The sequence below is a fragment of the Pteropus medius genome, unplaced genomic scaffold, assembly GCF_902729225.1.
Source record: "Pteropus medius unplaced genomic scaffold, Ma_sr-lr_union100, whole genome shotgun sequence".
In the NCBI taxonomy this organism is placed as follows: domain Eukaryota; kingdom Metazoa; phylum Chordata; class Mammalia; order Chiroptera; family Pteropodidae; genus Pteropus; species Pteropus medius.
Genome location: NW_024342474.1, coordinates 6,369,859 through 6,389,619, shown reverse-complemented (window position 1 = coordinate 6,389,619; position 19,761 = coordinate 6,369,859). Strand labels below are relative to the sequence as shown.

The following is a 19,761-nucleotide window of genomic DNA, read 5'->3' as shown; positions in this document are numbered from 1 at the left end:
TACAAATCAGTATTTAGCTAAATATAAATTGTAATCAGCCTATTTCCCCAAAGGAGACTTAAACCACTTTGTTTTTTAATTCATCTCTGGACATTGCATCAATATACCTAATTATTAGTTATCCACTGGTACAAAAGCAAGGGAATAAAATGCAATGATACCACATTCAACACAGTATATTTCACCTTCAAGGACTTTTTAAAAATACAACCAGTTATTCCCCACCAGTCTTCTGAAGTCTCTTATCAAAAATAATAAAAGGATTGAAGACACAAATTTTAACCTGAGAAGAAAAAACTAAGATAACAGCATTTCTACTGAAATTTCTCAAATTTATTTCCTAATATCTTGTCATGTTAATTTTCAGCTATTTGGGGCACATGTCCACATCTTGGTCATCTGGAGGCTTTTTTCTAAGAAAGTTAAAAATATGCTAAAGTAGTCTGAGAAGTTTACTCTTAAAGTCCATAGCCACATCAAGATTTTTCTCATTCCTTCAAATAAATAAATCTTAACTATTTCCAATTCACGGATGATGATCTCACCCCACGACCACTCTCCTGCACTTCAGACCCCTAATTCTGGTTGTCAGATGAACGCTAGCTACACAAAAGTTCTGTAAATGTGCCTAAAACTGAACTGTCCCACCCCTTCACTATACCTGCTTCTCTTCCTCCGTGTTCTCTACTTCCACAATGACAATGACGTCCTCTCAGGTACCTTCCACCTCCTTCTTCTTCCCTTCCCTCTTCTCCTTCCTTTCCCTCCCCACACTGGTCAACAGGTACCAATCTGCCCACTCAAACTTCTGGAATCATCTCTCCCGCTGCAAGTGCCCCATTTAAAGCCCTAATGACCTTTGCCCAGATTACTGTAACAACAGCCTCTCAAACAATATTTCTCCCTCTCTCTCTAAACTCTGCCATAAACTGCCATCGGTTTCAAAATCATAGATCCGGCCAAATTACTTCTCCCTACATGACTCCTCCTTACTCAGACCACACCCACAGCATGACACCATTTGCTCCACCCACAACCCCAGCTGGTTCTTCAGATAGATCAGCACTCAGTCTTCTGCCTCTGAACATTTCTCTACACACACACACGCACGTCCTCCATTCATGCCCACCTGCCACTAATTCAAACCCCTAGTCACCTACCCACCCACCCTTTTTAGCATGTGCCTGCTTCCAGATTTAACTGCCACCATCCTTCTCCAAGAAGCAGCCATCGTTTCTAAGCAGTCCTCTTCTACTTGTGGTCCAAATACCATCCCTCCCTCTCATTGGGAAGGCAGCCTTCTCCTTCAACAACTCCCTTCCGCTAACCCTTATCCTCACTCCTGATATCTGTTCTTTCCGTCCACTCAAGTCTCTCATCTAAAAATGGTGACAAGAGCCCTACAACCTCCCTCCACCTATGGCCTCCTCCCTTTATTACACTGTCTTTTCCTTCCCAGCCAAGCTGCATAGAAGAGCAGTGCACACTCACTTTCCCCATTTCCTCCACAGCTATTTGCTCCTCCTCCCACTGCAGTCTGACTTTTACCCTCCAGTTCACTGAAGAGCCTCTCAGGGTCTCCAGAGACTCCCTAAAGACTCAACCCCAGTCCTTCTTGGCTTTTCTGCAGCACTTGTCCTACTGACCAAACCCTTGTTCATTCTTGAGCTGGGCCCCTACCTCGGCTCCCAGGGCACCTACTCTCTCCTAGGTTTCTTCCTACCTCCTTAGCCACTCATCTTGGTTATCTCCAGAGACACAGCCTCCTTTTCAGCCTACCCCTTAAATGCTAGTATCCTCCATGCTTCTTTCTATCTGAAGACCTCGTGGCTTCAACAAATCCCAAAGCTCTCTCCCCAGATCAAGTCTCCTCCTCTGTCTTCTGGAGGACCAGCCTGGGAAATTTTGATATCCGACAGACATCTCAAATAACGCATCCAGATTCATTCATTCAGTATTTATTGATTACACTGTCAATTGAATACACTGTCTGAACTTATCTCCCCACCCAAATCTGATCTTTCTTCTTTATTCCCTTTCTTGGTGAATGACAGCATCATCCCTGCTGTCACCCAAGCCAAAACCAAGCATTCATTCCTGACTCATCTCTCTCATCACCCCCAACACTCACATTCAATGCTACCAAATCCTCCCGATTTACCAATATCTCCAATCTGGCCCATCCCCCACTTCATCCCTACTCACACTGCCTTCATTCCCCACCACAATGACTAAACAGCCACAGAGAACTGGCTAGAAGTAACTCCTGGGGTGGACACAACTGGATAACATGTGTTCTGACAGCCGCAAAGGTTCAATATTTCCAAGAAGGTGCTTAACTTTGTATGACTATTTTTTTTGGTGACAAATTACACATCTGGGGGAATGTATTATAGTTCAGTCCACATTTTCCTTTCTGATCATTAAAATTGTTAAAATCAGTAAGTGCCTAAATGAATGGAATGCTTATATATAAATTCAGATACTTCGAATAATGTTTAATAACTAACATTTAGGATCTGAAAACTCAGTGCTTTACTTGCCACAAAATGCTCACACACATTTTAGTTCACTAAATCATTTTGACATGATTCTCATTTCACATGGCCAACATTTCAAATTCAAATGAACACAAAATGTAAGAAGTTAAATCAGCCATCTCTTTATATTATCATATCACACATTTTGCAAATCTAAAATGCACCACAGATTTCAGGGATACAAGGATATGTTTATTGAAAAAAACAGGAGTTACAAGTAAAATATAATGTTCTATGATTTCCATGGCTGAAAACAAAACTTCATATAATTATGCATTTAAACACATTCAGTGTAGCTAAAAAAAATAGCAGAAAATCTCAGACTCTTCAGGTTTAAAGGAACCATTCCACCTAGCCCATATCTTTGGAGTTACAGTTACATCATTCTAAATTATCGATAATCCCTCAAATGTCAAAAAGCCCAATTTTAAAGAAATTATCTTTTGCTCTTTCCTCCATCCTGGAGCCTGTGGAGGCCTGCTGGGAACAGGACTTCTAAAATAAGAAATATGTCTAGAAGGCTGTAGTCCAAGGCCTACATTTTTGCTGGCTATAAGTGGGGTCTCTGGAACCAGAGGGAGCACACAGCTCTTCTTAAAATTGAAGGTGTTTATGCTCCAGATAAAACTTAATTCTATCTAGGTAAGGGATGTGCTTATGTGTATAAGGTAAAGAATGGCATAGTGACTCCGTGGTACCAAACAGAACAAAACCAGGGTGATCTGAGGAAAGGTAACTCGTCATGGAAACAGCAGCATGGTTTGTGCCAAATTCCAAAGCAACTTTCCTGCTAAGGCCACTGGACATGGACTCCGTATAATGCTGTATCCTTCAAGGATTTAAACTTATTAAAAGTAAATAAAAACGTATTGTCCTCTTGTTAAAAAAATAAAAAAGCAAGAAATATCTTTCCCCATAGGTCTTGCTAAAGATGTCCCCTGAAGTATATATGGAATTAGAAACAGATGAAAGTTCTAAATAAATTGCTCAGATTAAAAATAATTCTTCTTAGGAAAGACAATGTCTCAATAATGAATCACGTCAATCATCACACTCATGAATCATTCGACATGCCCTCTATAAAGCAAAGGTTCCTAGCCCTTAAAAGTTTTCATTCTTGTCGGGAAGGCAATACTAAAATATTTCTGTACAATCAGATGATAAGACATAGGAAATGTGCCTTGAACTTGGTATTCTAGGATCTGGGAATGGAGAGGCCAAGTAAGGCACTCTACACAAGAGGGGGTCAGAAGTCTCTGGAAGCCTCTATTAGACAATAGACTCTGGCAGTTTATAACAGGATTTAACTTGCTAAAAGTTTTCTAGGAACATTTACCTGGCAAGGGTAAGTGCGGACCAGCTGGAATAAAGGACACACTAAAAACAAAAAATTAAGGAAATTCCTCACTCCCACATGCCGCACACCAACCCACAAGCATCCACCCTTCCAGGAAGCACAGTGACTAAACTACCCACACTGTCCTAGCATTCTCAAGAAGCAGATGACTCTCACACATCCATCCTGCCCTGAGTTTGAGGAATATGGCACTGCTCACGGGCCCTTTCTTAAATACTTCTTGACACTCTATTAACAACTCTTGCAATATATAAGTTCGGAACAACTAAATGTTCCCTGTGGCTTGCATAAAACCCATCTTATTGACACCATATATGGATGAATTAAATACTCTACCCATGACCTCCCCACCTTGATTTCTTTTCCAAGGCATGCCCTCTTTAGGAAAAGAAATAGTTCTACATATTCTATTCATTTCTCAAACAGCAATGACTAATCAATTCACTTAAGTTCAACCCCACCCAACCAGATATAACCTAAGATAGCTGTTTCCAAACTAATTCATTTGGCATCGCAATGTATTTCATGGACTCCCTTTTAAATTTTATCTCTGTTACTTTTCCCCCAATCAGGAATTCAGCTCTGGAATAAATTTACTGTTTGTCACAGAACTGGACAGGGCCTTTGAGGAAGAAAATGAAGCCCAAAGTGGTTAAGTTAACTCGCTCAAAGCTACCTCCACTAGTTAATAAAGGACCAGGCCTAGGACCCAGGTCTCCACATCCCCAGCCCAATATACTTTCCGTTTCACCTACATGTCTCACTTTCACATGACACATAATTTATCACCATTGTTTACTATTACTCCCCCTGAAACCAAAAGAAATCTGCTTCACTGCCGTTACCCAACTTCTTTTTCTTGATACCTCTGACACAAGTCTGATCGAATGGAAATCAGGTGATCAATTATCAAATATTGACAGTCTCCTCTGTGCCCTACACCAGGCGCCACACTAGCAAGGAAGATCCAGTGGTGAACAAGACAGACATGGCCTGCCCTCATGAAGCTCATAGACAGGATAATTCGGAAGACTTAAAACCAAATTTGCTCAAGTCCCCGGACTCATCCAACAATGAGCTAGATATCATCTTTCTCAAAAGCATCCGAGTACCTCATAAACACCACAATCTAGTCATAAAGTAATTTAAACTTGCTGCTTAGATATAATTGTTCAGGTCCCCAAAACACAAATCACTGCTATGCAGATAAAAATAGACACACATGAATGAGATGGGGGAATATATTCATTTTTCAACAACTATTTATTAAATAAGTGTCACGTCCAATACTACTATAAGCTGAGAATTTATAATCAATTTACAAGAGACAAGATATATATTAAAAGTAGGAGAAAACAATTTTATCGTGGTCTCTAAACACCTGTGATGCTGTCACACTTGCAATTATATAATGATTTATAATCTAGGAATACTTTCCACACACATCATCTCATTTAATCCTCCTACATCTGTTTTCAAGATTAACAAACTGATACTCAAAGCAGTTAAGGAACCTGCTCAAGCTTCCAGAACTGGTAAATGACAGACCCAAAACCAAGACAGTCTCCCAGTTCTAGATCCCTAGACTTTTCTACTGAACTACAGTCTTAGTAAAAGCTCCTACCAAACTTTTTAAATTAATAATGCTAATACCACTAGAAATAATAAATTAACCTTTATTAAACATGTACACTCATGCTAGATAATGCTCTGAGTCCTTTATATGAATTAATGGTAACCATTTACGTAAGAGTGTATCAGTAAAACCACAGCTGAGTCAAATTTTAAAAAATCTTAAGTGACTAAAAATATTCACAGTGGTATTCAGAATATAAAGCCAGTTTTAGACAACCATTTTACTGTAAGATGCACAACCGAAGAAATGAGAGGTTAGGGGTGGAGAGGGAATAGCAAATCCCAAGGGGCTCACGTGTCCCAAAGGAAGAGGTTTCCCACCAGATTCCAACACTCATCCCAGTTTTACAGAGCATAAACGAACTCTCTGAAGAGTTAGCCAAACAGATCACATGACTGACTCACTGAGCTCTAATGCCTGCATTTGACTTCTGCATAAGGAAGCTTGTTCCCTAACTGCGGATGTGCCCGACAGCACAGAGAGGAGCTGGACATGCCATGGGTGGGAGACCAGAGGGCTGGGAACCCAGCCACAGCCCAGGGAGTGGGACTCTAATGACAGCCGCAGCATCTCCCTTTGCAGTGGTTACACAGTTCACATAAATTACCTCATTTGATTTGATCTTATGAAAACCAGAAACGAGACAGTGACTAAGCCCTAAACAATGAGCGCTCGGTGATCTAGACCTTCTGGAAAAAGGAAAGCCCCCAGGAAGAAGTGGAATTTGTCATGGGTCAAGCCAGCAGCCTGGGGCAAAACTGCAGCCAGTATCCTGCAACCAGAGGCAGATTAGAGCGGGAAAATAGAATTTGAAAAAATAAAAAAAACTTTTTAACTTATACATAAACTATTGGGCTAAAGAACCACACTTTCATATGCCTGCTCATTCTCTTGCCACTGGTGGCTTGCTTTAAAGGAAAAAGAAGTTGGCGAAGACTTTGATAGGTGGCCTAGGCTTGGTGAGAAGGAAACAGCCCCTTTACCAGAAAACAAAAGCACCAGAATGATAATGAGATTTTTTTAAAAAAGGAAAGAAAGAAAAATAAAAGGAAAGAAGGAAGGAAGAAAGGAAGAAAAAATTAAGCATCCAGGATGACTTAAATTCCTTCCTGATCAATTACATTGAGCTTCCCAATTCATTTTGATCGATTAAGCCAAAGAGATACAAACTAATCCCTGCTGTCTTCTATTCTTTGGCTGGATTAGTTCACTTCACATTTCTCAATCATTCAGCCTAGCATCCTCAAATGAGAAGTATACAATCACAGTTGTAAAACCTTTTAAATAACAATTGCTGACATTTATTACTGTTTGTCGTTCACCAAGTATGCTGCTACTTTACAGATGAGGAAACTGAGGCTTAAAGGGGTGTGATGACTAGCCAAAGATAACACAGCACTGATTTAACTCAAGCTGCCTTATATAGCTATTTGCAACCAGTCATCAATTAAGAATATACACCCTTCTAGCCTATCACAAAACTGAATCCAGTTCCCTTTCTTTTTCTCAATAGTAAAAGTTTTTAGCCCTCAGCTCAAAAGGTCAAGACCCGCTGTAATATTAATTTTGAAACTGTAAACAACTACCTCTGGTGGGAATGAATTTTAAGTTGATTTGCTGATATTGGTGATAGGTTGGCCTTTTTGAAAGGTACTCTCTTTTCTCTACCATGACCTACCTCCAAATCCTCTCCACCAAATGGCAGGAATAATCAATCATGCTTTGGGTAGAGTTCACAGAATAAACAGGACAGCCAAGGATCGAACCCCACGTCGCACAGCAGCACAACCAAACTCATTCCAACTGACTGCCCACCCCGTCGCCACTGCTGGCCATCAGCAAAAGCAGGACCGCAACTTTCAAACTTCAGAAAGATCTGAAAGGGCAGTACCTTCCTCTCAAAGGAAAACTGGCAAGAAAAAGCAATCCACAAGCCTGTTTAAAACAAACAGAAACAGACCTTTAACGGGCAAAAGTAATAGAATATTATTGTTCCTTAAATCATCTACATGATATTTACATTTTCTAATAGCTGAGAAATTAGTGACTACAGCCAAGAATCCCTGAATTCACTTCTGCAGTACCATTCAATCTGTATCTGCTTAAGGTCTAAACAGATAAAACTTTTGTTAGTTTAATTTCCTATCTCAACGTTCCACTGAAATTAGAATCCATGAAATCAAATGAATTTTAATTCCTTTGCTCTATTAACTGTAAAACACTATGGAATGTTAACTTCATTTTAGTATTAGTATTTTTCCTCCTGCATAATGCATGAGGAAATAGCAATGTTGTAGCAATGTTGTTTTCTGTTTTCATAAAGTCTGGAAATAGCAATGTTGTAGCAATGTTGTTTTCTGTTTTCATAAAGTCTGGGGGGGGGTCTTTGTTTTGCTGTTTGAGAACTATATCATGTGCATACAAATTTCTATGACAACTGACAAAATATCAAAAAATATTCCTCAACACAAGCGTTTATGGGAAATATTCAGAGTAAGCATGATCTGTCTAAGAATAGGAGGATTAAGAAGGGTTCACAATCTACCTAGTCAGAAGTAACTTCACATCTTTTTAAAAGATTCAGTTAAACCACTCTGAAAGAAGAAACAAATTCTATCAGAGCAAACTAGGAGTTAATCAGAGTATGAGAGATTAAGCAACAATTTTCTTCAAAGGCTAGCCTTAAAGTAGATTCCATTTACTTGAATTTTCCAACAAAAAACAATAAGCATGTATGTAAATAGTATAAAAATCCTCTTTGGTAGGGTTTTTAGTCATTTGTCCTATCATTCTACTTGTAAGATAACTTAGGTTCCTCCTAATTCTATCACGGTAGTTAGAAAACTGGCACTAGATGTATCGAAATTCAAAGATAAACAGGCACTTCAAGTCACCCTTTTTGGCATGCTTAGTAAGAGACATGTCATCCAGCTCCCCACCCTCTGTACTCCATGGTGTATACACAGGACGCTGATGCTTTCTTAGGAATGCCTTTCCTGTGTCATAATTATAGGAGTAACAAGCATTTTGCTCCCTGTTTCAGTGATGTCAGCCTTAAACACACTCTAAGGTATTTCAAAATGCCAGAATATGTAATGACCCTTTAGTACAAACAGTAAGTCAAAAAAAATAACCTGAAGTTCAGTTGACTGAAAAAAAGGGGAAGCATCTACTGAGCTAAATACGTATGCATAAAACTCAAGAGCAGTGCTCTCAAGATTTCCACCCACCTAAGAGACACATGGTCAAGGCCGTGCACGAACAATGCTCACTTCAAGAGGAACAGCCACTTACAAGTACAGAAAAATATTAATTTAATGTTAATTAAAGGAATGCAAATGAAATAATGATGAGGTGCCTTTACAAAGTTTTGCCCTCCATTTTAATGACTACTTCTAGTGGAGCTAAGGGTGCACAACACTAGTTAAAAAACATAGCCTTAAATTGGCAATATATAACTATAGCCATAAAAAGTCATACCCTCATGCTCTGTTAAATTCCATTTTATACATCCATCCTAAAAAAGTAATCCATAATGGAAAAGGGTTTCTTGCCCAAGATGTTCACTATATTATTACATACAGTAGCAAAAATTAAAAGCATCCAAGTTTTCCAATATATGGAGAATAATGCCTATTCAAGAAAACCCAATGCAGACCTGAAAACGACAGGTGAAAGCATGCAGCAACACCTCATAATTCTAAGTTTAAATAGTGGGATTTGAATTCATCAATACAGTTTTCCTCAAATAGCATTACCATATGATTAGCTAATGCCACCTCTGGGTATATACCTATATATCTGAAAAAATTGAAAGCATGGTCTCTAAAAGATATCTGTATACTCACATTCATAGCAGCATTATTCACAATAGCAAAAATTATTCACAATAGCAAAGGTAGAAGCAACTTAGATACTCATCCACTGATGAATGGATAAACAAAATGTGTTTTATGCGCACAATGGAATATTACTCAGACTTAATGGAAGGAAATTCTGACATGTACTACAACATGGATGAACCTTGAGTGAAATAAGCCAGTCACAAAAAAAAAAAAAAAAAAAGACCACATATTGTATGATTTTACTTATTTAGAAGGGGTACCTAGAATAGGTAAACTCATAGAAACAGAAAGTAAGAATGGTGGTTGCCAGGGGCTGGGGGGATGAGAAATGGGGAATTATTTAATGGGTAGTTTCAATCTTCCAAGATGAAAAAGTTCTGGAGATTGGACACGCAACAATGTAAATGCTCTTAACACTACTGGACTATATACTGGACTATACACTTAAAAATGGTTAAGATAAAAAATTTTATGTATAATGCCACAATTTTTTAAATGTCAGTACAGTATGATTATTACATAAAACAGACAAATGCCAGAAAAAAAACTAGGAATTTTAAGAACATATTGCTCTGACTATCCATAAAGCCAAAAGCTTAAAGTCCTTCCATTACAAAAAAAAAGATATGCTTATGAGAAATTACTCAGTTTCTTAGCATATTCAAAAAAGATGGAGCCAAATTTTTAATTAAGATTTTGCTTTTTACAATGGATGAGAGATGACCTATATAGACTAACTGAATTCCATGAGAGGTTTCAATCCGTTTTGTTCACCAAATCCCCAGTATCAATCTAGCTAGCACATTGTGAATAATCAACACACTTGGGAAATGAATTTAGAAAACCACCCTCACAATCTTAATACACACACACACACACACACCCCTCCTCCAGACCCGCATTAAGTCCATGAAAACACTTTGCTGATTACATTTTAAATCTCTTAAATTCAAGACCTTCTAAATCTATTCTTCTGGTCTCCAATTCTCAAATTCATCCTTTTTCCTCTAATTATCTCACTTTGTTTAGCATCTGGAAAAAGAGCTGAGTGCTGCAATATATAATTAGTAAATTATTCTTGGCTGACTGAATCATGTAGCATCAATAAGCAACTATAGTCCAAAAATGCATATTACTCTTGCTGTTTTAATACTCTGTGACATAATGAGCCCTATTTTCTGTAAACTGAGGAGGAAGTTGCAGTTTGAATATAGGGCAATTTTATCCTATCAGCTCAATGTGAAAAAAAAGGGAAGTTCCCCACACAAAAGTTTCACAGCCCCAAAATGCTGGTGTATGTGACCCAAAAATAGGCTGAAAAGAAACTACTTCCAACAGTTAATATAGGCAATGTTTGTTTAGCCAGAATAAAATCTCCTACTAGGCAATGTATATTAGCTCTTCAATGAGACAAGGATGCAAACAGGCAAAAAGGCAAGCTCCCTTTCACAGAGAAAAATCTTCCCAGAACACCAGACTGGCAACGCCATCCAACCATCCACCCACCCACCCACTCACCCATCCACCTGCAGCCACCTAGATGATGGAGATTCAAAACCCTAGCAAGAGCTAGCAGTTCTGCTTTAGCAAACAGCAGTGTCCAACAGAAGTCTAATGTGAACCATGTATGTAACTAAAACTTTTTCCAATAGCCACATTAGAAAAGAAATTGGTAAACATTAACTTTATTTAACTCAATATATCCAAAATGTTATCATTTCAAAACATAATCGATATTAAAAATTGTTTTGATATCTTGTATATTCTCCTTCCTTTGTCTTGGAAATTCAGTGTGTATTTCAAACTTATAGCACTCCACTCAAACTAGCCACATTTCAAGGGCATAATCACCATGTGTGTGGCTAGTGACTCCGGTATTGGACAGTATGGCTTTAGAATGGTGGTCACTTCGATTTCAGAATTATCCGTAATATTTTTACACATTTTAGTTATTTCACATTTTAATTATTTTTTACGAGCTCTGACATTCTTTGTAGTGCATCTCTGGCCCTCTCCACTTAAAAAAAAAATTAACAAGTAAACAAAAACCATTTGACTAGCCACCAACAGCCAAGCCAGAACTGAACTATTAAGAGAAACCTGTAAAATCAACCTCGTTCAAGAGTTTGGTAAACTCTGGTTAGAGTTATTAACTGTTTAATGCATTTTATATACTGAGCATGATCATGTTTCTGTTGGAACACAGTCACCTACAATTTTAAGATAGATGTCAACAGGGAAATGAGACTAGTTTTTCAAGGATACACTTCTCAGTCAACAATTCCACACCACATTTTACACAATAGGTGTGCTCCTGAAAACTGTAAACAGTTTAAAGTTTCCTTTACACTGAAGGAACAAGTTCTTTAAAGGAAAATCAGAGAGATGTTTTAATTTGTCTATTTGACAACCTCTTAAAAAAAATGTTACTAAGTGAGGCTAGGGACTTCATTTTGTTCACTGCTCTATTGCCAGAGCCAAGCCTATGTTTGTGGGGCACACAGGCAACATTCGATAAGTTGTTGAATGCATTAATGATGGACTTTCTTAAAATAAGTGGAAAATATAATGTGATTTATAGCTAACTAGTAATAACAGATGTCACCATTTTTAAGATATTGTAGAGACCCTATGGTCTAGCTGGCAAAAAAAAGTGTACATTTGTAAATAAGGAAAATTAAAAGAGTACCATCCATAAAGAGTAGCCTTTCATTTCTCTACTAACTGCCAGGCATTTATTTTATGTGTTGGTAAACATGCTAGTCTCAATACTCATTGAAGAAAATATAACAAATTATAATTTCTGCTATGAAGGAAAAGAGCAGAGGGCTTTAAGAGGAAGGGATGCCTATTTTGGACTGGAACACTTCTCTAAGAAGGTGTCATGTAAGTTGACATGTGAAAGAGAACTGAGGGAAGCAATTTCAGGCCCAGGTTCTGTGATGGGGATAATTTGGATCCTGAAAGGAACCAAGAAGGCTAATATGACTAGAATCCTAGTTATATGCTGTTATTTAAAAGATGTTGCATCAGAGAGCTGGGCCTTGTTAATATAGGCAATGTTTGTTTAGCCAGAATAAAATCTCCTACTAGGCAATGTATATTAGCTCTTCAATGAGATGAAGAAGCAAACAGGCTAAGTTAGCTAAGATATGTCATATAAGAGCACGCATCTATCATATATCCTATTCAGTCTTTTCATCATCCCTTCTAAAGAAGGGCCAGCTAGCAAATGGCCTTGGGCTAAATTAGAAGTGAAAAGCAAGCCTCAAACCAAGACCTTTATCAAAAGACAGCCACTTTATGTGGGAAGTTGGGAGTTAGCATGAGCTGCTGCTTTGGGGCTAAGAGCTGGTGATCAGGCCACAGTACAAAGCATTTGGTCAGCCTCGGTTTTTCTCCCAGAAAATGAATGTTTATAGTTATGACATGCACTGACTGCCAAAGGAAGTCTAAAAAGAATAACCATATTATTGGATATTTTTAGCTTTTCTTTTCATAAATGTTTTGTGTCACTGCTTTCCAAATAATTCCACATCTTCCGAGTTAGCCAGAAGAAAAAATGAGGTAAAGAATGTATTGTTCATAAATAAGAATATATGACATTGGTGACTAATTTTCTTTTGAAATTCAGTTAAAGGAATGAGTCTTTGTCAGTCCTGCTCACACAAACACAAAATTCCAATGGATTAATACTGTGTAAGAAGAGCAGAATATATCAGACATGGAGACAAGATGTGCAAATCACCATGCATCAAGCAACAGGACTGGTGGGAATGTTTACATTCAGTAAGATAGGGATTAACCCACCTCAGATTGAAAGACACACAGACTGAAGATAAAGAGATGGGAGAAGATAGTTCATGTAAATGGAAACAAAAAAAAAGCTGGGGTAGCAATACTTGTATTGGACAAGATAGATTTTAAAACAAAGGCTGTAACAAGAGACAAAGAACATTTCATAATGACAAAAGGATCAACCCAACAAGAGGATGTAACCCTTGTAAACATTTATGCACCCAACATAGGCAGGCCTAAATATATAAAGCAACTATTGGCGGGCATAAAGGGAGAGATTAACTGTTAATATAACAATAGTAGGTGTCTTTAACACCCCATTGTCATCAATCAATAGATCATACAGACAAGAAATATTGAATAAAAAAACAGTGGCCTTAAATGACACATTAGCCCAGATTTTTAGAACACTTCACACCAAAGCAGCAGAATATACATTTTTTTCAAGCGCATATGAAACATTTTCCAAGATAGACCACAAAACAAGTTAAGCCACAAAAAAAGTCTCAACAAATTTAAGATTGAAATCATATTGAACATCTTTCCTGATCACAATGGTATAAAACTAGAAATCAATTACAAGAAGAAAACTGAAAAACACACAAACATATGGAGGCTAAATAACATGCTACTAAACAATAAATGGGTTAACAATGAGATCAAAGAAGAAATCAAAATATACCTTGAGACAAATGAAAATAAAAACACAACCCAAAAATCTATTGGTCACAGTCAAAGCAGTTCCAAGAGGGAAATTTATAGCAATACAAGCCTACCTCAAGGAACAAGAAAAATCTCCAATAAACGATCTATCCTTACACCTAAAGTAACTAGAAACTGAACAAACAAAGCCCAAAGTAAGTAAGATGGAAATAACAAAGATTAGAGTGGAAATAAATTAGAGTCTAAAAAGATAATACAAAAAATCTTGGTAGTTTGAAACAAGACCTGGTTCTTTGAAAAGAAAAATGAAGTTGATAAACCTTTAACCAGACTCATCGAGAAAAAAAGAGGACCCAAATAAATAAAATCGGAAATGGGAAAAATGATAATGACATAGAGATTAAAAGTTAGTATAAAATGTTAGTATAGCCGAAATACTTTCAATGTTGTAAACATTCTTTTGCCCCCATGGAAACACTGAATACAGTAGGGTAACTCATTACTGCTGATTCTAGCAATAAAACACAGTACCAGAGAGCCATAAAAATATTTAAATTACAATAATGAGAGAATCCAAAGGGCCAGCTTGAGGCCTGTTATGTGAAGTCTTATGTGGAGACTTGCCTTCTTAAACAATTTTTCAGTATAAATTTTTGAAAAGTGTGAGTGGTTCAGAAGATAATTTCAAGTTTTTCAAGACCTCTTGGCTAATATACTTCTAAAGAAAAACAAGTGTCCCATTTTCTTATTCCTATTAACTACCAAAAGCTCAGGAAGAAAAGTGATCACCTTAGATATGGGGGAAGACACGCTCCAAAAGATTAATAATTTTAGTCCATTTCTACTCTTAGAAGTCTAAATAACAGGTCCTGTATTTTTAGGTAGTTTGATTTTGAAAATCAGGAAAGGAGAATTATGAATTACAAAACCGCCCACATTCATGGTTCTGCTTGAAACAATATAGTGAACCCGCAAGTATGAATTACAAATACTATAATAAAGATACATGCAGAAAGGGGGCAGGGGTCAACACTTTCTTAAGAAACTCCTAAACTATAGATGTTCATATTTACAACAGGAAAATCAAAATTTTAAATTATTTTATAGCCAAGAAGTAACAAAAAGAAAAGTGGAATTTGTGTAAGAAAATTGGAGTTCCAGCCTTTCTCCTAAGTGTGGCACCTTAGTCAAACCACTTAACAAGGCCTTACTTTTCATTAGGTTAATGCTCCGGAAGGTTCTTGGGAGAATAAGATAGGGTACACTTAAACCCTGTAAAGAGTCAATTACTATCAAACCAGGAAAGCATTCATTCATTCAACTAATACTGTATTCAATGACCAACCACTGTGTGTCAGGTACTAAGCAGAACCCTGGGGATACAGCAATCAACATGACATTCAAACTGCACAAATGGGCCATGTGTTCATTCCCTTTGTAACCAACCACCATACAAGTTTTTAACCCTTTTCTTAAAAAAAAAGAGGGTATCAACATAAAATAAGAACCAAGATAACAGTTGCGTTCTATCTGTAAAATTTCTGTTATTGTTGGAGACAGAAAAAAGTTGGGCTATGTTCCTTTGCCTGGCAAGAGAAAAAAGAAATTTCTCACCCCCTCCCTCCTCTCCCCATCCTCCATTTACAAACATCTTGCTTTCTCTGGATATTTTCAAGAGTTCTAGAAACTACATTTTCCTGGCTTTCCCACCAGGTGGTTCAGCACCAAAAAAGTCACTATTATCCATAATAGATCTTTATGGCAACGCCTCTCTTTCCACCTCTCTAGAGAAAAGATAAATTTCACTACCACACTTTATGTCAGAGTACATACCTTATTCTTAGAATCACCAGCTTACTAAAATGAAAAAGGCTTATCTAACCTTAGGAAAAAAATGTTCTATAAGAGTGCCTTGCTTTATATTTATAAATTCTACCTTCTTAACTCACAAATCTTATCAGGAATGTAACAGACTCAATCAACTCTTTAAATAAACTAATATACCTACTAAAATTCAGAGTGTGGAGCATTTTCTCCATCTACAAACAAGTCCTATAATTCAGCACTTAGCGTGTGTTATATTAGAAGGGGAAATACAGAAGCAATGAACCTTCAGAATACATGTTAAATTCTTCAAGCAAAGAACTAGGGCTTACTATCCTGATTTTCAGCACGATAATTCAAAATACATATTAATGTGAGATTAAATCTAAATGCTAAATGAGCATAATATATATGCTAGATGAATATTATGTAAATGAGTATAACACAAACATTATACATATATAAACCAAGAAAAAAATACATGTTTTTACTTTTTAAAGCACAACAAGATAAAAATACATGTTTTTACTTTTTAAAGCCCTAAAGCATTCTCAGATCATTCCAACCTATTTTGGCCCTTGTGAAGGAGCCTGGATAATCCAAGAATCAGTACGTTTCTGGAGTTTACTAGCCACCTCTGGAATAGACTTCAAACCAGCACAACCATCTCTGACAAGCTTCTGTCAAAGTGTAAAATGGTAAGAGCAACATAAGTGGAAGGAGAAAATACAAAGTGGAAAATGGAAAGAAGGGGGAGGCCAAGAAAAAAAGAAAAGTGAAAAAAGCATAAGAAAATGAAATTCTTCCATAACCAGTGGGGGGAAGCAGGGTATTTCTAATTTCCAAACTTCACGGCAAACTCTCACCATTAGAATACACCCTAATGAAAATTGCTATGGACTGAATGTTTGCGACCCCTCAAAATTCACATGATGAAGCCCTAAAGGGATAGTATTTGGAGGTGGAGACTGTGGGAGGTAATAGGTCAAGAGAGTGACCCCCATTATGGGATTAGTGTCCTTATAAGACAAAGAGAGGTAGCCCTTATTCCATGCAAGGACACTGCAGAAAGTCAAGGAAGAGGTCCTCGCCAGAACCCAGCCACGAGGGCACCCAGATCTTTGACTTCCAGTCTCCGGAACTGTGAGAAATAAATATTCATTTAAGTCATTAAGTCCATGGTATTTGTTACAGCAGACCCAAATGACTAAGACATCTCTTGAAGTGAATGTTAAAATAGTGCAGCCTTAAGACCTAGAAACAATAAAGAGGGGAACACTTCACTCAGTATCATCTGGACTTCACTCAGGGTCACCTGCTACTGAATAAAGGCACCTGACTTCATTCTTGCCCTTCGCTGTTCCTCTCCCCCTTCTTCTGGTTTGGGAGTTAAGAGGTTTTAAAAGACTAGAACTTCCGAATGAAAAAAGAAAAGAAAAGAAAGAAATTTGACCTCAGAAAGTGGTTAAAGAAACTTAAAAGGTCTGGCAAGGAAATCCTAGCACATTACTTGTCCTCACCCCTCCCAAAACTCATCATCCGGCCCTGAACGATTTTCCTTGCTTCTAGTCTCCAGGACTAAATCTGACAGCAATGTTGGTGCGCGCCTGTTGTTTTTTTTTTTTTTTTAAGAGCAACCAATTTGTTCCATTACAGCCTTCCCTAATCTGATGTGAGCCTGGCTGGATTGGCAGGGCTTCCTGGTGTGGCTCCAGGACCAGGAGGCCGCGGGGCTCAAGCGCCAGACTTAGAAGTCCAGCCCAAGTGTCCCTTTTGGGGAAAGCCTCCCTGAAAAACACGGTCACGGTCAGCGAAATTGGCCCAAGTTCTCTTCCCATCTCTTCTCAAGTCATGCTTCCCACAGAATGCTTCCTCCAAAAAAGGAAGAAACCGGCCTAAGGCTCAGCTATCGCCCGCTAGTATTTACCTAGTACCGGAACTTATGCGCCAAACATTCAAGGCGCCTATAAACTTGACTTTACAGGAAACGCACCACCTTGACTCTCGCAGTAAAGATTTAGTGAGCGCCTGCTATCATCAGGCCCCGCGTTTCTCAGCGATCCCCCACAACACACAGATGAGGCGCCTGGACCCGAAAGGTGGAAGACGCCAGGTCACCACGGCCACGAGACTATTACGCGGCCCCTTAAGCCGTTCAAGGGGCCACAGGCCATTGAACTGACCAATAAAAAGGGCCAGAGCGAGGACGCGGCCGTTGACCCTGGGGGGCACGAAGTGAGTCCTAGCACGCAGGAGAAACGCCGGGAGTGGCCCGGGGACGCCTCCTCGCTGAGAAGGGCTCCCCAGCAGCCGGCCGCCGAGGCGGAGCCGCAGAGGCCATCTGGCACGGAAGGCAGGGGCCGGCCTCAGCCTCCCCGCCCTTTCTCCTTTCCTCGCCTGGGGCGCCCCCAACGCAAGCCCGCACGCCCACATGCACTAGCTCAAGGCACGACCCCAGCATCCAAAGAGGTAGAAGCCACCTCTCGGCGGCCCCCTCCTTCCCTGCGAGCATCCTCGCCCCGCGGAGACACGTGGCGTCGGGGTCCAGCCGCGCGCAGCACTCACTTGCTGGCCGGAGCGGGGCTTGCCCTGGGGCGCTCTCCTGAAGAAGGAGGTCCTGGCGGTGAAGAAGAAGTCCTCAGCGTCCTCCTCCAGGCTGCTGTAGCCGCTGCTCATGCTGCTGGTCCCGTCGCGCGCGGGCAGCCTCCCCGGGGCGCAGGCGGCCAGGCAGGGGGTGCCGCGCCCGCCCGCCCCGCGAGGTTCCCGGCGCGCGGCCCCAAGCCGCCGGCGGGCCGTCCTGCTGCAGCTGCGACCGCCGCTCAATCCAGCCGTCCCGGCCCCTCCCGCCGCCTCCCCGCTGGTCTCCTGGCGCGGCCGGGGCCTTGGAGAGCCTGGTGACCCCGCCTCCCGGGGCCCCGCCCCCGCCCCGCGTGCCCCTCCGGGTGAGGCTCGCGACACGCCCCCGTGAGCCGCAGGTGGGGGCGGGCTACCCGCCTCCCCCGGCGCGCTGGTCTTCCCCTACAGCTGCTGTAGAACGGTGGAAACCCGGTTCGATGACTGCGTCTGGTGGATCTGTGTTCGGAGTCGCTCCCCCAACCTCCCGGAAACTGATCAGTCCACCCTCCCCCCCGCTCTGCGAGCTCGAGTTTTGGGGAGGGCCAGAGCACAGCAGGGAACTTTCTCCGCTGTCACCACACTGTTCGCCCCCACCCGGGGTCCAGTGGGTGGCAGTGGAGAGTGCCCGGCCAAGGGGCCCCCAGATCCTCGGGCGTTCTGTAGCGGTTTTGCCGGGTGCAGAACCGGGGCAGCTCGCCCCTCCAGGAGAGTTAACTTAAAAGTTAGCGGAGATCAGTGGGGAGGTAACAACTGGGTTGAGTTTATTCAAATGAAAACATCCTGTTAATTCAGTTGAGCTTCGGTCTTTTCCTGTCGCCCTTCTCTCTAGCGAGGGTTCATTCCCAGATAAGGACAACCAAGGTCGTTATGATCTTAGAGGCCACTTGGTGCAAAGGGGAGTGAGCTAGTTCTGTAGTTCGAATACTTATTAATTAAATGTGATTTTTAAATGCCCCCTCCCACAATCCGCTTTTAACCGACAAGGCATGGTTTCGGTGATTGAGGAAAGGGTTCAGGGAAGTATATTCTCCTACGAAAAAAGAGGGGGGAGGTCCGTATTTTCTGAAATCCTTCCAGTCAGGTAAATCGCTTTTAAAATGCAAATTTTCCCTCCAAGCCACCTATAACTACCAGTCACTTTCACCTTACTGTTATTGAATTTATTTAAATCACACTAATTTCCTTACGGAGATCCTGACTGAGATAGTTTTGACGCTTCATTCAGCGCTGCTATGGTGAGCGGACTTCGGGAGAGGTTTCATTAGGAGGGGAAGAGAGGGATTAGGAAACAAACTTTTCACCCATTGTAGCTAAATCTTCTTGCATTAACTCTAATCCTCAAAACAACTCTATAAGGTAGATAGTATTATTTCATGCTCATTTTACACCTAGTGCAGATGAGGCTTAAAAAGAGAAAGGTAACTGTAGGTGGTGGGGCTGGGCCCATTCTGTTCTGAAGTCCTTCAGATGCCCTTCTAGGTC

General features: G+C 40.1%; 1 protein-coding gene and 1 pseudogene across 1 annotated transcript in view; one reads left to right on the top strand and one right to left on the bottom strand.

Annotated features, from left to right (window-relative positions):
- Positions 1-18,499, bottom strand: part of RASSF3 (Ras association domain family member 3) — a 66,257-nt gene extending 47,758 nt beyond the window's left edge. Inside the window, exon 1 of the mRNA XM_039865910.1 lies at positions 18,229-18,499. Within this exon, the coding sequence (XP_039721844.1) occupies positions 18,229-18,339 (111 nt within the window). The 5' untranslated portion in view covers positions 18,340-18,499. The remainder of the gene's footprint in view (positions 1-18,228) is intronic.
- LOC120605017 (60S ribosomal protein L35a-like) lies at positions 3,050-3,383 on the top strand (annotated as a pseudogene).
- Positions 18,500-19,761: the final 1,262 nt, after the last annotated feature.